The sequence below is a fragment of the Castor canadensis genome, chromosome 14 (assembly GCF_047511655.1).
Source record: "Castor canadensis chromosome 14, mCasCan1.hap1v2, whole genome shotgun sequence".
Classification (NCBI taxonomy): domain Eukaryota; kingdom Metazoa; phylum Chordata; class Mammalia; order Rodentia; family Castoridae; genus Castor; species Castor canadensis.
In genome coordinates, this window is record NC_133399.1 from 60,686,502 (window position 1) to 60,706,261 (window position 19,760).

A 19,760-nucleotide genomic window follows, 5' to 3' on the forward strand; every position below is an offset into this window, starting at 1 on the left:
AGTAACCTACCAAAATATTTCACTGCACACTGTAATATGATATAACAGGAGTTATCATTTGGGATATTTATATTTGCTACCATCAAGAAGCGATATGGTTTTTTTTCTTTAACCCATCAGAAAATAGCTTTTAAGTGGTCAACTACAGTAACTGATTACAATTCTATTTGCAATCCTTAGAATTCCCCTAATCCCTTAACCACCAATTAATATCTCTACCTTTCCAATTTTCCATCTTCCAAACCTTCATTATTGTTACTGTGCTGTTGTTGTTTTATTGTTGTAATTAATGACAACAGTCAAGTCTTAAGTAGCACTTACTATATACACTAGGCATTGTTCTAGTATTTTACCATAACTAACAGCATTTGCTTCTTTCAACAAACTCGCAAAAACTTCCTCATTTAAACGTGTAAAATGTCTTGCCTTGCACAAAGCCTCATGACTGTTCAGTAGCATATTTAAGAATCAATCCCAAGTGGTCTGTTGCTCTGTCTGCAGAATCAATGCAGAATCAATCTCCATCCAGCTGTTAACCTCTCTTTGTCTGCCTCACCATGTTGCCTGATTCCCTCTAAGTAACAGGAGTAATGCAATGTTCGGCACTAACCATAGGCTCACTCTCTGAGGACTGCAGATGTGACCTTAGGCTCATCCTCATGACAAAAATCTATGAGACAGGCCCTTCTATCTCCCATTTTACAAATAGGCTCAGTAAGTGAGCAACTTACCCAAGGCTGCACAATTAGAAAATGGCAAAGTTAGGGTCTGAACACACAGCCATCTTCAACTCCAAACTATTTAACCATCTCTCTGTGTTCCTTTTTCATATCTCTTCTCTGCCAGTGGGTTAACCTGCTCTGCTGAAGGACGTCAGAGACTATACTGGCTGATTCTGTGCAGCCTCATTTGGGCCCTCATTGGAGCTCAATCATTACTTTATTCATGATCCATGGCCAAATAATGTTTTTCATCACAATGGTTACTCTGAACTCTTTTCCCTTTCAATAAGACCCCTGTTTCTCACCTGCCCCCTCTTTTCGAAAACATGGAGGCTATCCTATGTGAGCTCTCTGGTGCCCTTACAACTTGAAAATCCTCTGTTCCTCCATACCTTTTTCTTTTCCTTTGCTCTGTTCCCTGAAGAGCTGCCTTTCTATGCCAGGCCTGTGCTGATCCAACCCTTTCTGTCTCCATGGGGACATGCCTCATTGGTTATTCTCTTTTGGTTTTGCCTCTTCAAGTTTGAAACTCCACACCTGAGTTTTGCCCTCTGCCTACAGTCTAGTTTCTCTGATCACCTCTACCCAAATCCTCTCCTCAACTTATTTTCTGATCAGCTTCTCAGACATGCAGTCTACTTTCCTTGAATCTATTTGAGTTCCTAGCTCTTTGTTAAAAAGACCTCTAAGAACTTTTAAACATTAAATATCTCTCAATATATATTCCATAATCTGTCCAGCCAGTTAACTCTTGTCACTGTTAAAATAAATAGATAAATAGAAGCAACACATGTGTAAGATTAGAAAATTGTTTAGGAAGTATAAAAAGGTATACTACATAAAGAAAAAGCTTTTCCTTCAATTACTTCTCCTCCCTTAACAGCCATTTTACGGTATCCTTTGAGTCCTTTCAAAATAAGTCAATGTCCATTCATTTTCATCTTTTTCTTTACCTTAAAGACTGCATATTATGCTTCATTTTCTATATTTTCCTATATATACTGTATTTTCCTATATATATACACACATATCTGTACACATATGCATACATATTTCATTATATTTAGGTACTATGTATTTTTGGTGGTATCAAGGGCCTTGCACTTGATAGGCAGGTACTCTACCACTTGAGTCATGCCCAACCCTTTTTGCTTGAGTTATTTTTGGGACAGGGTCTTGCTTTTTTTTCATGCTGGCCTGGACGGCAATCTTTCTATTTTTGCTTACCTTTAGCTGAGATGAGATGAATGTTCCCAGTTACTGGTAGAGACAAAGGTCTCATGAACTTTCTGCCTGGGCTGGCCTGGAATCTCAATCCTCCTAATCTCAGCTCAGGAGTAGCTAGAATTATAATTGCAAGCCACTGTGCCCAGGCCATATTTTCTTTTTTTATTTTTAAAGTAAGATATTTAATAGGAAGTTCCTTTTCATAACCTACATGCAGATGGGAGCCAGTGGGCCATGCCTGTAATCCTAGCTACTCAGGAGGCAGAGATCAGGAGGATCGCGGGTTTGAAGTCACCCCAGGCAAATAGTTCTCGAGACCTTATACTGAAAAACCCACCACAAAAATAGGGTTAGTGGAGTGGCTCATGGTGTAGGCTATGAGTTCAAGCCCTAGCACTGCCCCTCTCAAAAAAAAAAAAAAAAAAAAAAAAAAAAGAACCTCCATGCCTATTTCCTCCGTATCATATTTTTCCAGCTCAGAGTTAGGTTGTATTATAGTTGAATTAGTTCCCTTTGCCTTATCATGTGGTTTCTCTTCTCCCTAAAGTCACTGCCCAAATCCTTGTTCCTTTTTGAAGGTCGTTTGTGACTGGATCAACAGTAATGTTCTCTGTTTTATTCTTTAGCACTGCTTTGCAGCAAGAGACAAGAACCAGCCCTCCTTTCAGATATAAAACTGTCCCTTAAATTTGATTCTCCCTATTATCTGACCTGCTCTTATTGTTTAGTAACTACCCTTTGTCCTCTCAATTCTAAATACAGCCTTTAAAGTTCAATTCTTGGCCCCTTTTCGTTTCTCTAGTCTCATCTAATTGGATAATCACTCACACAGAGACAGTGCCAACAACACTCTGGCCCTTGCCCTATCTCAGATGAACACCTCCCGCTTCATCTCTCTGAAGATCTGATTCTACATTTCCTTCTTGTTTGTTGAACAAAACCACCTTCATTGTGTCCTAACTTTTCAAATTTGTCATCTATCTTATGGCTTTGCTGTTCTTACCTCCTCAAAAATTTTTTCCTCCTGAATTCCCTTTTTCTGGTAATACAAGGATCAGACGACCAGGCTTGAACCACAAGCATCATCTTTACTTTTGTTTCTATCAGCTCCATCCCCCAAGCACTTGTGAGCCTCACCAATTGTATTTCCAGTGCCTGTTGCATCTCAATTTCAAGGACAAACATCCTGCAAATGCCCACATTGCAGTCTACTCTGCCTGGTACAGACACCTGTCTTTGATCACTCTGCTCCTTTTTACATACAAATGTAAAACACTGTCTGTTGCTGGTACTCCCAAACCTTCCAATGACAGGCAAGAATGTACTAAGTATATTCCCAGGTGGATGTCATATTTTACTGCTCAGAAAAATCTCATGTTTTGCCCTACCCTAAACCCACTTTCATCTAATATAGATGCTTCTCTATAACCAAATCTGTAGACAGTTTTTGTCTCTGATTTTTATTCTTATAGAAAGGCTCATTCTTCTAATATTTGCTTCAACTCTTCTAAGACTAGCAATAAAAATCATCTGTTTTTATAAAATATTTCTTAATAGTGCATATTCAAACATGTTTTAGACCTACCCTTAGTAAGAATGTCAGAAGTTACAAATAAAAAAAGGCTAAACCTAAATTTTCAGATCAATAACAAATTGATAATGAATAGTGTAAGAATTTCCTGTGCCAAACTCTGGGACGTATTTTACACTAAAATTTTATTTATTCAGTTTTTATCTGAAATTAGAATTTAACTAAGGGTCCTGAATTTTACCTGGAAATTCTGCCTTTGAACTGTAGAACTGTGTTTTGACCTACCAGGTGGGGAGACAAGTTAAAACATGGGACAGAGTCAAAAAGATCAGGATTTGAACTCTAGCCTCTAAGCAAATTACTTCATTTTATTTAACTTAATTATTCTGACCACTGAAGGTATAAATTCTATAAACTCTGAATTGCATGAGTTGGAGAGAAGGGACTTGTGTATTCTTATTTGTAACAAGTACCCTGGATTATCTTTATGCAAACAGCACACCTATTCCCTGTGTCTGTACTTGTTCTAAGGCATTTAGTGAACAAAATTCCACTATGTCCATTAAGGGCAAAGTCAGTGAAATCCCTGAAAAGGTTAGTAAGAAAAGGCATGTACGGGAGATGTGCTAAAAATCAGATTATAAAAAAATGAAGATAGTAAAAAAAATGACAAGTGTTGCACGTAGCTATTGGTTGAATTGACTCAAAGAGGAATGATTCAGAAGGACAAAGCAAATCACACAATTTTTGGAAAGTGCTGTACTTAGGTAATTGATAATAATCAGCACAAGATGAGGAAAAATGATGGACAAAATAAGGGGGGAGGGGAGTGTTTCAGAGAATGCTTAGAAGGGTCTAGAAGTATGTTGAGAATTTAAAGGAATGACTCAAAGCCAGTTATGTGGATTGAAGGTCCTGCTCATATCTACACAGCCTGAGGAAATGTCCAAGTTGCAAGTGCAGCCCAGGCATCTTCTGTCTACTACTTTATGAAGACCATAGAAACAGGGGTCAACATTACTGTACTATGTATAGAGCCAGTGTGGGAAAAGACGGAGTGGAATTGCCTTCAGTGAGAAGAACATACTTAGTTTTCAGACTTTAGGGATACATTCAGGCCATTCTTTGGTAAAAACGACCTCAATATGCATTCATTTTGGGCTTTATCCTAATGCCTTATATGGAGCAGACCATCATTCAAATTTGTTTTCTTACTCCATCTTTTCTCAAATCACTTATCTTCTGCCTTGTATTTTATTTTTTTCTTTTTTCCTTCACATTTCCCTGAGCTACAGCCACTTAAATAACTCAACTGTACCATACACAGCTACAACACAAATGATAAAGGTTGCTATATAGAAGTAAATATTCTTGATTATTCACCTCAACAGTAAAGGTTCAGTAAGGAATTAACAGGAAGAATTGACACCATAACTTAACAAACATTTGCTGAAAATCTACTCTAAACTAGGCTCTGGGGTAAATGCAGTGAGTAAAATGAAGAAAGACTGTACACTAATTTGCATTAAATAATTTTCCTAGGTTAATACTCTCAGAGTATTTTTATCTGCCAAAAGTTTTTGATTTTCATATTCTACCCTCTTTTAGTAAATCTGAATGGATAGTTGGTTTTGTTTTCTGCTTTATTGTTCATGATATTTTATTTGACTTTCATTGATCTATAATATAAGGCAACCATTTGGGCAGAAACAGTAAGAGAGGCTTCTTTAGTTTCTTAATTTAAAATTGTTTTTATCAAGTGCTACATTAAAGTGCAGTTTTCTTAATAAATTGAAAAAAGAAGACTGTACACTAAATACCAGGTGACATCTACTAATGGGGATTCCAAATGAATAAAAAGACAAAGAAAATGTAGTATAGAAGTGGGGAAAAGTTTGATCTTGGGAGAATAACAGGGAAACTAACCCAGATTTGGGTGGCCAGAGAAGTAAAGGCCTGGCAGAAGTGACGCCTAAGCTGAAAACTTGGAAAGAATAAACAGAGCAAGTTAAAGAGTTAAGGCAAAAGGAAACAGGTTTTAGGCAGAAATAATAGTACATATAAGGCATCAATAAGCCAAAACACCAGGAGGTATTAAAACTGTAAGAAGCTTAGGTCAGCTGAAGAGCGTAGCAATTGTGAGAGCCAGGAAGGAAAAGATCCAGTGGCTAAGGTGACATGACTGAGAGAAGAGGTCAGGACCACATCATAGACAAAGTGCTTTGGATGTTACCTAAGAACAGTGGTCAGCCATGGAAGAGGTTTAAACAGGAAGGTGATGTGATGAGAATTTATGTTCTGGAAAGATTAGATAAACTGATGTAGGGCAAGACTGGATAACAGGGAGGCAACTGTAGACACCCTGGTTAGGAAGATGGCTTGAGCTGTTACACTTTTCTTCTAGGACCCTTATTTTCTCTTATTCCTATAACTGCTAGTTTTCTTTCTTCTCTGCAGTGACTTCTGACCTCCTCCATATCTATGTGTTGTAGTTCTTCCAGGCTCAGATCTTTTCTTTATTCACACTCTTTATCAAGTGATCTCATCTAACCCAATGATTTTAAATATCATCCGGACACTGACAAGCCTCAGATTTATGCCACCCAGCAGAACAGTCCTCTGCTTTCAGACTCATATATTTAACCTCTCCGTTTAGTGCTTAATGGGTACCTCAAAATGTATTAATTCTCCTCCCAGAGTTGCCACACCATGCTTTCACCTTATCAGAATGGCAACTCCATCTGTCTGTTGCATAGCCAAAATTCTGAAATCATTCAGAACATTTTTCTTTTTGTCATACTCTACCTAATCTATCAGCAAATCCTTTTGTGGCCTCAAAATGACATATATTTTTTTTACAACTGACATTGCTGCCTATCGGCCTAAGCCACAATAGCCTTGAATCTAGATTATTCTAACAGCCTAGGTATTATAATAGATTATTGTTATAATAGACCAATGTAACAGATCTCCCTGTTTCTGCTCTAGTTCCCTTCAGGCTTATACTCAACACAGCAGTTAGACTTTATCCTTAACAATATGAGGTCATGTCACCCAGAATAAAAACCCAAGCCCCACTCCCCATCCCACTCCTATGACCTTAGCTATTACTGTTCTTCCCCTTGTCACTTTGTTGCAGACAGCCTGGTCCCTCAGAGCCTTCAAGCAAGTTCTCACTCATAGCCTTGCACACACCTATGTCCTTTGCCTTGAATGCTCAAAACCCAGATACCCAGAAACCGTTTCCTTATCTTTTTTTCAGATCTTTCCTGAAATATAATTTTATACCTTATACCAAAAAGCAACCTTCCTCAAAACCTGCCTAAACCTCTCACCCTACTTTACTTCTCTTTATAATACTTCACACCATCTCCATATGTCTTAGCACAATATTATTTTCTGGCTTGTTTATTTATTCCATCTTCCCCTCACTAAAACTGTGAGCTTTATGGAATCAGAAATCACCTGGGTTTTGCTTAGGGCTCCAGAACATCTCTTAGCACCCAGCAAACACTCAAGAATGAAGGAGGGAAGAATTTGAGTAGAGTAGAATTAGAGAGAAGCAGATAAACCTGAGGTCTGTTTCAGTGGTAGAAGAGTCAGACTGTGATGAGTTATTGGCACTGAGCAGGAGAAGGGAGAAGAAGAAGACAGGGAGGACTAGGAGGCTGTCCAACTTTCTCACCCAGACCATTGAATTGATGATTAACTGAAATAGAGAAGATAGGAAGAGGAATGGATTCAGGGCAGGGAAAAAGAAGGCCAAATTCAATTTTGAAGTTGAGATTAAGGTTATTGGGAGATATTCAACTGAAGATGTCTTGAAGGCAGCTGACTCTGGGATTATTAATTGGACTTAGGCTGAGTATTTATCTCTGTTTGCTACAGAGCAAGTATGGGGAAAGGTGATGAAGAATGTGCAATGCTGACTTATTTCCAGGGGAAAGCTAAATCCTGCTAGTTCACTCCTCAGGTGAGTTTAACAATCCAGCCACTCCTCAGGAACTCAAAATCGTTCAGAAACTGCATTCTCCAAGCTTCCAAGGAGCCTCATTGTCTGAATGCAACCATTTCTCAGTCTGACTCTGGGGGTGCGTGCTTGCCATTCAGAACCTACTATATTTTACTGCACCTCCTGACATTGTTACACAACATTTATTGAAAGCACATTTGATGGTAATGAAGTTTCTATTAACTATGATTAAATCTCATAAAGCACCTGAAGATAATTTAAGATGTGCAGAAGCAGAAAATGAAACATTCGGTTTAGTACATTAGGAAACGTAATTGATTAAATTATCTCATTTACAATAAGTGCTTTCATGAGCTATGCACTGCACATATTTCCCCCAGTTTGTCATTATGATTTGCTAACACATATCTTAAGACTTCACTTTCTTTCTGCACCTTCCTGCAAATCAAAGCTGGTTCCTCTGCCCGCCTGTTCTTGGATAACTATGTGCAAGGCACCGAGTGATGTTTTCTATCCACCAGGCCTTGGGAAGGATCATGTATACAGCTATAAATAGGAACAGGTTGTTTCTCAATTATCTTCATAATTGACTTTGATTTTGCATCAGTGATGATTCATGTAGTCTTAAACTAAGCCCCACTTCCACTGAATGGTGGAGCTTGAATTTGTAGAACACATACCTAACCATGCAGCTTACAGAACCCCGACTGGATTCCTCTGGGAGCCTTCTGCAATCACATTGATTCTGTTAAGGTTTTATTTTTAGGGAAATCACAAATTAAAATGGTTTAAGCAATTCCATCGCAGTATCCAGCAATTAAGTATGGTGCTCAGGAGCAAGAACCCCAAGCAAAAAATGAATTCAAGACCCCCTAAGGAATTGAGAGCGCTTCTGTGGGGTTTATGGCTGGAAGTACAGATGTAACCAAATTAGAGTGGCACAGGACTCACAAACTAAGCGTGAAATTAATTTTAAAAACACACACATGCATTTCTAAGTAACTCTTACAGTGGTCACCACATGGACACCCATAATCCTGCTTGCACTGTACACAGGACCAGCGGATGGGATGCAAATTGGACCAACAGCAAAGCAAGCTGAGCGTCTACTCACCCCTGCTGTCACCACAAGGGTCTTAGTACAGGCACACAACACATATTCAGTGGCCTGTTTCTTTCTTTATATATGTGTGTGGACACATATATATGTCCACACACATATATAAACACACACCTACACAGCCAGGTTCCTCCAAACTCAATCTTCCTATGACTTTAAGATCAAACACAGGTGATATCAGAAGGCCACTACACAAGGACCAAAGATTCCTTTATAAGCAGCTGACAGTAGAGAAAGAAGTTAAATTTTGTTTTTGTTACTTTATAAAATTCTCACCCAGACTTCAAGTAGTGGCATCTATATCTCTAGCTTGTCTAAAAGCGACACAAGGAAGTGTGAACAGAATGGCTTTTCTGGATCTTTTTCTCATGTCTCCTGATGCCTGTTCCAAGGTACTTATTTCTGTCTATCTTTACAGGGTCTTAATTCTTTCAAAGAAGTTAGCTAATAAAAGCTATTAACTCTTTCCAGCTCTTTGAAATTTTATGCCCTAGGATTTAAAAGATCAAAAGTCATTCATCTTATATTAAATGAGAAAAACTGGGCAGAGACATCTTTTACAAGTTTCGCAAACCAAACCGGCCAAGCAGATGTGCAATTCTTTTATTGATAAGAGGTGTACTGCTGATGCCTGATATCTTAATGTTTCCTAGATTGATTAACCTATTTCTGACTACATGCCAATGATATGAAGAACACGTTAACATGTAGATTCTTAGGAGCGATGCCTGGCTGGGATTCTAATTCATCTCTTCTTTCCTGAGGTTGGGCATATTTAATAAGCTCCTATAATACCCCATAATTCTGATGTATGTGGTCTCCCATCCACTTTTTTGAAAGATGATTTTGTAAGAAGTGGTTCTCAGCCTGAGTTGAGCATTGGGATTCCTTGGGGAGCCATGAAAAATAGGAATTTCAGGGTTCTAATGCCCCCAATCCTAAATTCCTGGCTTCACTGTACAGCCTGAAAAATGGAATTTTTTAAAGCTTTCCTGGTGATTCTAAAGTGCAGTCAAAACTGAGAAGCACAGAGTCAAATGCCAAGCTGCCAACCATATAAGCCATACTCCTTTTCTCTAAATCTACTAGATGCAAAAATGGAAATAATGCAAAGGCTCCTTTAGGAAGCAAGCCTGGATCCAGGGAGCTCCAGCTGGCACCAACACCAACGTTGAGTTCAGAATGATTTCACTGTGGAATTCTGGCTCCTCATCTACCCAGTTGCCCTGGATGACACAGCAGGTGAGATTCTAGTTTGCATTCTCCAGCACCTCCTCCTCTTTCTTGAGAGGCGTGGAGCCAGGTTTTTGCCCAAAAGGCTGCTCCATGAAAGTGTACTGACAAATATTTATTAATTTTAATGCTATAAATCTCTCCAGAAATAAGAATCCCAGATGACATTTGCAGAGAAATGGACTTATAGGCAGAAAGAATCAAAAGGAGAGATTTACTTTTGCTCTGAGGGAGGGAGGGCTGTGCATACTTCTTTTTGATTTAAGCCTCTGATACGCGAGTCTAAACTCAATGAGAAATCCCCAAAAGTCCGGGATCTTTCATAGGAACTTCAATTCTGCTTGGTTCCTAAACAAATACAACAGTAAGGTAGCAAGTATGAGAATAAATTATATTCACAAGAGGAAAAAGAACTTACTTTGGGGTTTTATTTCATGAAGAGGTTTTTTATCTAAAAGAAAGAAAGAGAAAAAGAAAGTTGCATTTAATAAATTTACATGGTGCAGATATATTCCTGTATCACTGTGTATCCACCTCTAGAAATGATACATTTTCTCCATTTTTGCAGACAATATTGATTATGTTGTTTATGTTTTTCTTTTTCATTCTATTTTTTATTGGGTCTTTTGAAGTCATCTTTCTAAGATGATTTTTTTTTAAATTTACTCTCTCTCTCTGGTTTACTAGTGCTATTCTCTGTTGCCTTCACTAGACTCTTATCTGCATGATAAAAGTGGGGAACTTGCTGCCTGTCCCTTTTTTTATATACAACGAGAAGCCTGCTCAGGTAGGAGGTCCCAGTTCACTATATATGATGATATATAAAATGAACCTGTGAATAAATATTTAAAGGGATTCTGCATCAGTTTGCAATAATCATGGTCCTGATAAAAAGTTCCAAACTCTGCCTGTGCCTGTTTATCCATTTCTTTGGGCTATGGGTACAGTATTATGAGATTGGCTACTGGGGCCGGAGGAAGTACAGATTGGGAGGGCTGTAGTTCAAGGCCAGACCTGGCAAAAAGTTAGCAAGACCCCCATCTCAACAAACAATCTGGGTGTGGTGTTGTGTGCCTATGATCCTAGCAATATGCAAAGCTGTAGATAGGTGGATGGTGATCCAAGGTTGGCCTAGTGCAAAATCAAGACCCTGCATGAAAAATAACTACAGCAAAAAGGGCTTTGAATTATTTTGCTCAAGTGGCAGAGTGCCTACAAAGCAAGCATGAAGTACTGCTCCCTCCCCCTCAAAAAACATGTCACTGTTTTTCTGTTTGTTTCATGTCTCCATTATCTGTTAAAATGTGTACTAACTCTCTCAATGGAAAAGGTGTCATTTTATCCGAGTAGGAATTAGCAACATACCCATCAGATGAGGTGAATAACAGAAAAGACATTCAGTAGGACCCTTGGAGTCCACGCTCAACCGAAGCATCATACCACAGTCCTCTCACTCCCTTTTCTTCCTGCCCCTGGTCCCATCTCAGGACATCATGACTGACACACTGCAGAAGCCAGAAACCACTACTCTTCAGACTGGATGCCAATATCCAGAAGTTTGCACGAATCTGCATCAGTCTTTTCCCAGGGCTTAGATGGAATGTTATCAGACAACAAGGACCCAGGCTGTTGCTGATCATTCACACAATGAAAGGTCACCTTACACAGTCCCCATCTCTGTTTGCCCGAAGGTGAGCCACCCGGAGTGAGACTGTCATTGTGGATTATGTTTTAAACTGAATCAAAGCTAGCACACTACACATTTGAGAAATTCATAAATATTATCTGACTGACTGCACTGTAGGCCCTCCCAGAAAGACAAACTGCTGCATTCACAGCTCTCCATGGAATTTCTTACCCTAACCCATTCCTGCATTTAATACCAATACTAAGAGAAAGCCCTTACAATATCTAAGTGCCATGTTTTATATGTGGCTTGAATGTTTTGCCATTTGATGAGTTATAGGGCAGCTTTTACAAGTGTAAATCATACTTTTGCAAATGGGCCTTTTAAAAAAAAAACAGAAAAGCAAAATGAGCTGGCAAAGGGTAATTTCTGACTTTTATTATTTTTTTTGGGCAGTACTAGGGTTTGAACTCAGGACCCAGTGCTTGCGAGGCAGGGGCTCTCCCACTTGAGCCATGCCCCCAAGCTTTAGTTATTTTTCTAATGGGAGCTTGCATTTATGCTCAAGCCAGCCTGGACTTGGATCCTACTTATGCCTCCTGCGTCGCTGAGATGACAGGTGCACATCACCATGTCCAAGTATTAGTTTAGATGGGATCTCATGAACTGTTTGCCTGGGCTGACCTCGAACTGCAACCCTCCTTATCTCTGCCTCCCAAGTAGCTAAGATTTCAGGTGTGAGCCACTCTGTCTGGCCTGGCATATCTTTTTTTTTTTAAATGGAAAATCCCCATCAAGACAGCAATTTATGTACATTGGTCTGATCACACATAGCCAGACTTCGCCCACAGAACACTTGCATTCCATTCACTGCATAGATTCAACACCACCGGATTTCCCAAGAGCAGGTGGCATGTCCTGAAGTCCAGATGCTAATGCACTCAAGAATTAGAACGAAATGACTTTGGTGGATTTAACCGAGCTTCAGTTTTTGCTTATCACATGGCATCTGAAAGCACTTGGCGTAGGCACAGTGAAGCTGGCAGGCCCAGGCTAAGATGTCTGAAAGTGATGCATTGCTACAACCACACAAGGAGACGTGCAGAACATCTGTTTAGAACTCTGGCTGAGCTTAACAGTATTTTCTTCCTTCCGAACCACAGGAATGGAGATTATGCCAGGCAGCAAAATGAAACTCCATTAAAAACAGGTGAGATATGAAACAGCTCCCTAGAAGAATACATCAAATATAGCCAGGCTATGAAAACTTGGGGCAGTAGCGTTCTACTGGGTGTAGCTCTGAAAAAAGAAAGTGCATGGGGCCAAAGCCCAGGGTTAAGGTCCCAAGACAAAGAAACGTGCCCACAAGGGCACAGAGGACATGGGAGGAGTACTTCTCCCTCTGAGCCAGCTGAGATATCAAGGCCATGGCAATGAATGTGGCCCTATGCAGATTTAAACCTCAAATTGTCTGTGTTCTGCTTATGTGACCTCAGTGTTCTCCACGATAGAATGGGAATAAAAATTTCCTTGGAGGCTGCTACTGAGAATTGAGCATGATAAACGTGAAGCCACAGAGCATAGGAATAGCATTATATTGCATCAGTAAATGCAATATAATTCAACACGTGCATTCAAATGTCTACTTGTACTACTGCTTAGAGATAAGTCACAGCCCAAATCAGAAATTCTAGTGAATTTGGCGGGTAGCTAAATGGAATTTATGCTTGTGCCTCTGCTATTATGAGACCAAGGCAAAACAAAACTTCAGTTTCCTAATATGTGAATAAGTCAAGGAACAAGAAGGCAGAGTGGGGCTCCCTTGCCTTCACCCACTGTTAATTGGGAGGACAGCAATCAGACAGTGCCACAGAAACCCATTCAAAATGATTTCCTAAAGTCCACTAAAAACCATTCAAAGGGCCACTGCTGTATGAAGGGACCTGTTATGCTGAAGTCCACCATGCACCCCCTGATGGAAAAGGCTGGAAGACTCTGGGGCCCAAGAGAGTTTGAGTCCCCTGGCATCAGCATCAAAATTGGTTGTGTTGTATTTTGTGAAATAATAGAAACTTGACAGCAAGCTGCCATCACACAGCATTTTCCCAACAGGAAACATCTGATCCGAGATTATTCAACAATGAGCACTAGGAAGTTGCTACCCGCTGACCTGCTAACTTTGCAAGCACTGCCTACTCCACACTCAGGCTTCTTTTATTCTGTCTGCATAGTTATTTCCTCACAGGGCTCAATGCCATGCAAGAACTTGGCCTTGGTCAACCAAATCCTCTCCACTTTAATTTTACCTCTCTCCAAAGGCCATATTCAAATGACCCCTTAGTAAATGAATCCATTAGGGCCATGGCGCCTAATGTTGGCTGTACATTAGAATCACCTGGGGAGCTTTTAAAATAAATACCCATTTAAAATAAATACCCATGCCTGGGCCCTGCTCCAAGAGATCTCAATTAATTGGGGTTTGTGTTTTTGTGATTATAATCACTTCCTGGCAAGAAATGTGGGACTCTGTGTGGTCAACTCCAGTTAGTCTCTGCCTCCCTGAGGAGTCTTGGGGTAGCTATGGTATACAGCAGTAGTTGTGGTATACAGAAAATCACAAGTTGTCCCAAGGTCTACCTTATACTGAGAGACAGCATCTGGGTGGAGGGGAATTGATGATAAGTAAGTATAACTCCATCTTAGAATCTTTTTGTGTATTTGTAAGATAAAGATTCATAAATGGTTTTTAATAGTGCTTTAAATTGTCATATTTTCTTTGGAAATCATTTTTACTATTTACAGTTAATAGGCAATTATTACATTAAAAAAAAGCAGATAAGCACAAAGAAAAAAATATAATGCACCACCAAGAGACACCACTGTTAATTAAGTGATATATATATGCCTAGGCTTTTCCTATGATTTTATCTACATGTTAAATATGTGCATACATGTTGATATATATATTACCATGAATCTATATGAAATTACCAGCCATTTTTCATACTAACCTATGAAACCATATAATTGTCTTTTATATATTGTTCTTCAGTCTGCTTTTGTTGTTAATTACTGCAGTGAAAATACTGCTTTGTGTCAGCCTATGTGTGTGTGTGTAGAGGTATATATGCATCTATGTATTGGGGGGAAGTTGCCTTTTATCTGGCAATGGTTCATCCCTTTCTACCTTTCTTTCTTCAATTTTTGCCTCTTTGTTTTACATTCCATGCTTTCAAAGCATTTCCATGGAATCCATTGTTCTTAGGAACTATTTATAACTGCACCCCTACCCACCCACCCACATCCAGCATCTACTGGGGAACAAATGTGGCTGCTGCATGAAGCCCACATCCTGGGGACCTGAGAGAAGGCCTGAGGAGAGAAGGCTCACATGGACAGACAGGTTCCAGCTCCATCCCACACAGCAGGGGGCAACTGCCTAAAGCTGGGTTGTGATGATTTGAAAGGTGCTCCCATCAGTTTTGAGCAATGCCCAGATTTGTTTGATCCTAGGGTTTATGTGGCTTTTAGAATTCAGATATAGGGTTACTAAATACCCACCAGGATGGCTGCTCTCTTCTCAGGAAGAAATTCAAATGTCATTATAGTCAATGTTTACTGTTCTTTTACTTCATTTTATTTTTGGACACCACTTTTATTATTTCCTTTCTTATAGATCAAATTCCTTGAAACCTTTCCCACCCTACCCCAAAATATATTTTAATTGTTTTATATGAATTTATTTTCCACATTCTTTGAATTCTTAAAATTGTACAGGACTTGATTCTGAAGCCTGATAAATAATTCAGTCTTTCTGTCCATTGGCATATAACACTCCTCTCTCTGGATAATTTCTCTTTCTTATAATCACCAAAATAACAGGTGGAACTTGTTTTAAAAAATTAATTACTTTGTAAATGTTCTTTTGATATGTTTTATACTTTTATAATCATTGTCAGTTATGGGTCCCCAATATATATCATATGTAAGTGATTCATTCATGTGACATTGTACCAGAGTCACAAGCAAGAAAAACAGGGAGAGAATAAAATTAAAAGTTTTTTGCTTTGTTGTTTGCTGATTGATAGAAAAGAGGCTGAGGTTATTGATTATCTCTGTCTCGTTTATTCATACTTTCACTCTTCCCCCATAGCAAGAAATAATTACGAGTTGGTGTTATGCCCTTGGCATAGTAGCCAAGGCTGCAGGATGTCCCAGAGCCTGGCAAAGTGATCTTGGGTTAGCACCTGAGGACAATTAGACAAACACAAGGCCTGCTTTGCATAGGCAACAGCACTGTGCCTGAGTATGTCAGACAGACACTGAAGACAGGTAGGGAATCTGTTCTTCTCTAGGTGTTGAATGTCCATTTCAGCAGTAGAGTAAACATGCAGAAACAAAACCACCAGCCCTTATGTATACCCAAACCATTCCAGGGAGCAAAAATGCAGAAAAATTGAGAGCATAAAACATAGTGCATCTGTAGTTTCTACTTTATAGAGTTTAAATTCCTCATTGTATTTTTCAGTCAGTTCATTTTTAAAGATCATGCTCAGACATGATTCTTCAGAGACCACTTTATACCACCTTAGGACAGTGGTTAAATTCTTCCCTCCTCACTCTCACCAAAGACCCCCAGCTTCCCAGACTGCACAGACATCACAAGACCTATTATCCCTGTAAATGTCATCTGGGCATGTCCAGAGGACAGGAATTTTGTAGAGATCCCTCCCACAAGTTTCCAGTTGGCGATGCCCCTTAAAGAAATTATTGGCTTCCCTAGAGAAATCTGGGTGACTACTAGAATTTAAAGGCTAGGTGGTGAGAACATCTACCTGAATAAAAACTCATGTTTATCAATAAGTGGAAAACAGTTCTGCTGACATCTTCCACCTAAGAATTGTTTTAAGATCCTATCATATTAATCAGGTGAAGTCAGGAACATACCACAACAGAGGGTTCAGCCATGTCACTAACTGCTGATGACAATGACCTTCCAGCATTACCCTGAGTCAAAGTGCAGAGTGAGTGTGCATTCAGGAGCTGTAGAGTTTCCAATGACTAGTCTCATAAGTGGTATTTGCATATTTATTTGTGAGCTAATTTAAATTTCTAGACTTCATATCAACATTATCTTTTTAATTTTTCTTTTTGATTGACACTTAGTTATACATATTTATGCAGTACTGTGCGATGCTTCAATATGTGCATATCTTGTGTTATAACTGAGTCAAGGTAGTTAGTACATCCATTACCTTAAGCATTTATCATTTCTTTGTGGGGTTGTAGTTAACAGGAAGTCAACAGAGCACCAATGTTTTTTCCTCCTATCTAACTCTAGTATTATATCCATTGATCAAGCTCTCCCCATACTCCCTGCTCCCTATTCTCCTCAGCCTCTGGGAACAATGGGATACTACTCAACCATAAAAGAATAAATCCTATCATTTGCAAGAACACAAATGGATTTGGAGATCATTACGTTCACTGAAATAAGCCAGGCACAGATCTCATTCACATGTACAAATACAAATTCTGTGTTGGAGTTTGTTTCTTAGATGGGTATACAGAGTATGCATGTTCTTGGGTTGCTGCAAACATTTTTAACCATGTCTGCAAGACTTTCTTATCAGAAAGAGGCCTCAAAATGATAAAACACAATATTTTCAACTCTGTTCTAAGGGAAGATGCATATTAAAATTCTTTTTAACTCCTATGAATTCTTTTACTTTGATTCCCTAAGCTTTCATCTGCAAAAGAACTGAATCAAAACCGAACAAAAATGTCCCGAGTTCATCCTTAAAGCTTAAAGGAATCACTTATTGGTTATTGTCATAATCACTTATTTTAAGGGAAAACTGATATCGAAAACATTTTAAATTATTTAAAAATATTCTATCAAAATAAAATCATTCTATTGAAGAGATACCTATACTCCCAAATTAAGTCAGCATGGTTCACAATAACCAAGATATGGAAAAAACTTAAATGTCCATTGATGAATGAACAAATAAAGAAAATGTATAATATATATTATGAAATGCTATTCAGACTTTAAAAAGAGGACATCTTGCCATTTGTAATATAACACATAAGAACTGGAGTGAAACAAGCCACATGCAGACGGACAAATACTTTGTGACCTCACTTATATGTGGAATCTAAAATGCCAAATTCAGAAACTTGGAATGGTGGTTTCTGCTGGTACTGTAAGGAATAGGGGAAGATGATGTGAAAGGATACAAAGTTTCATTTTAGCAAGAGAAGAAGCCCTGGAGATGGGATACACAGTGATGTGACCATAGTTAATATTATATTATACATTTGAAATTTGCTAGCAGATCTTAAGTGTTCTTACTCCACACTCAAAGAAATGGAAGCTACTCAAGGTGATGGGCATGCTGATTTAGTTGTGCTGAACATGTCAAAAGTATACACATAGCAAATCAAGTTATACAATGTACATACATACGATTTTTAACTATCACTTACACCTTAATAAAGTTGGAAAAAAGGAACACTATCTGCCAGTGCCAGCCTTGACACTGGGTCATGGTGGCTTGCTGCTGTGTTAAGGGGTGACCCTTTAGTTGCAGGACATAGGGAAGTCTGGGGAGGGAACAGATAGTAGGAGTGAGGGTGATTGTTACAATGGCTGTTTACCAACTGCTAAGGAAACACCTGCTTGATAGCTCTGGACAGGCTATCAAGCCTGGCTTATAAGAACAGTTTCAGGAGGAACTGTGAACTGAGGAATTGACTTCCAACTTGTTCTTTAAGCTTCTTTAGTCCTCAGCCAGCCACACATTCACCTAACCTCACAGACCACGCTACTTGTTCAGAACAGGAAATGGGAATATTGTAGGTACTCTGTAATATTTGTGGAAAGAACCAGTGTTAAGCTTTGTATGTCATTTCCATCACAAGTAGAACAGAGGCACAGTCCACAAATTTCCCATGATCTAGACACTGTGACTGCTCAATGAAAGGGTTTTTGGGGAATGCTGAAGAGGTGAGATTTGGTGTCGGCACCCAGGGGAGGCTGGTGACCTCTTTTGTTGGGTAATTTATTCCATATGTAATAGTTGCCCCTCCCTCTGGGTAACCATCACTCAAATGGTTAATGATAGCAGTGACTGACTAGATAAACTATTTAAAAACCACATCATCTGAAAGCACTGTTAAGCCAGTGGCATTATTTCCACATTATGCATGTGTGTGTGTGTGTGTGTGTGTGTGTGTGCTATGTGACTGTTTGTGCACACATATTCACAAACACATATATGAAAGCTATACTGACAATATGAAAGTGTAATAATTTCAAGTGTCAGGCTTGGATGAAACTTGGAGATCATTTTTCTCACATTCCCCATTTTACACAAGATGCGTGAGATTTGCCCATGGTCACGTGGTAGATAACTAAACATCTAAATTATGACTTCTGACCCTTACTCAGAGAGTTTTCCTATCCATAAATATCCAAAATATTTTTCTAAATAAGCTTTCCTCTATCTCTATTAAAATTCTCTTTGTTCAGCACACCCCAGAGGCCACTGAATTTTTTACAAGAGTAGATTACTCAGTTTTAAATCACTTCCCTGATTGGGTTCTTGCCATTTCATTTCTTTTATAGCCAAACCACTCTATGATCTCAGACATTAAATCTCTCACTAGTCCAAACTAATATTTCTTAACCAGAGTTTTGTACTGTTGAATACTGAACTAATTACACAGCAATTGTAGAATTATAATTCATGAAATTAATGCTATATTTGACAAAGACTAAATGATGGAAACTTCCTCAAGGCAGGGGCCTTGGATATCAGTAATTACTGACAGCCAAACCTATTAATCACTTAAAAATGACAAGATTGCTAATTCTGGGGACTTGAAATGTGGAATAAGAGAAGTTCTAGACATATAATTCATTTTCCAAGAATGGTTAGCAATGGAAGGAAACTCCTTAGACCTGTAGGTTGCTCTGAAGTCTAGTGTGTGTGTACCTTATTGAGTTTGCCACCTTCTTCCTCATACAAAAGAACTTTTGAACTTGTGTTGTCAAATTAGGATTTGCTTAGAATTATTTTCTGCCAACTGAAGCAGCAATAAAGAGTCTCCCAAAAAAAGAAAAGTCCAGGACCTGATGGATTCTCTGCTGAATTCTATCAGACCTTTAAAGAAGAACTAATATCAACTCTCCTTAAACTCTTTCACAAAATAGAAAGGGAAGGAACACTGCCTAAGTCTTTCTATGAAGCCAATATTACACTCATGCCAAAACCAGACAAAGACACACCCAAAAAGGAGAACTATAGGCCAATCTCCTT

At 38.9% G+C, this 19,760-nt stretch overlaps 1 protein-coding gene across 11 annotated transcripts in view; it reads right to left on the minus strand.

Annotated features, from left to right (window-relative positions):
- Unc5d (unc-5 netrin receptor D) overlaps positions 1-19,760 on the minus strand; it is a 528,179-nt gene that overhangs the window by 86,391 nt on the left and 422,028 nt on the right. For 7 of the 11 annotated variants that reach the window (XM_074054656.1, XM_074054654.1, XM_074054651.1 and 4 more), the window contains one exon: positions 10,225-10,257. The exons of the other annotated variants lie outside the window; for them this stretch is intronic. In XM_074054656.1, coding sequence (XP_073910757.1) covers positions 10,225-10,257 — 33 coding nt within the window. The remainder of the gene's footprint in view (positions 1-10,224; positions 10,258-19,760) is intronic. 11 annotated transcript variants of the gene reach the window in all.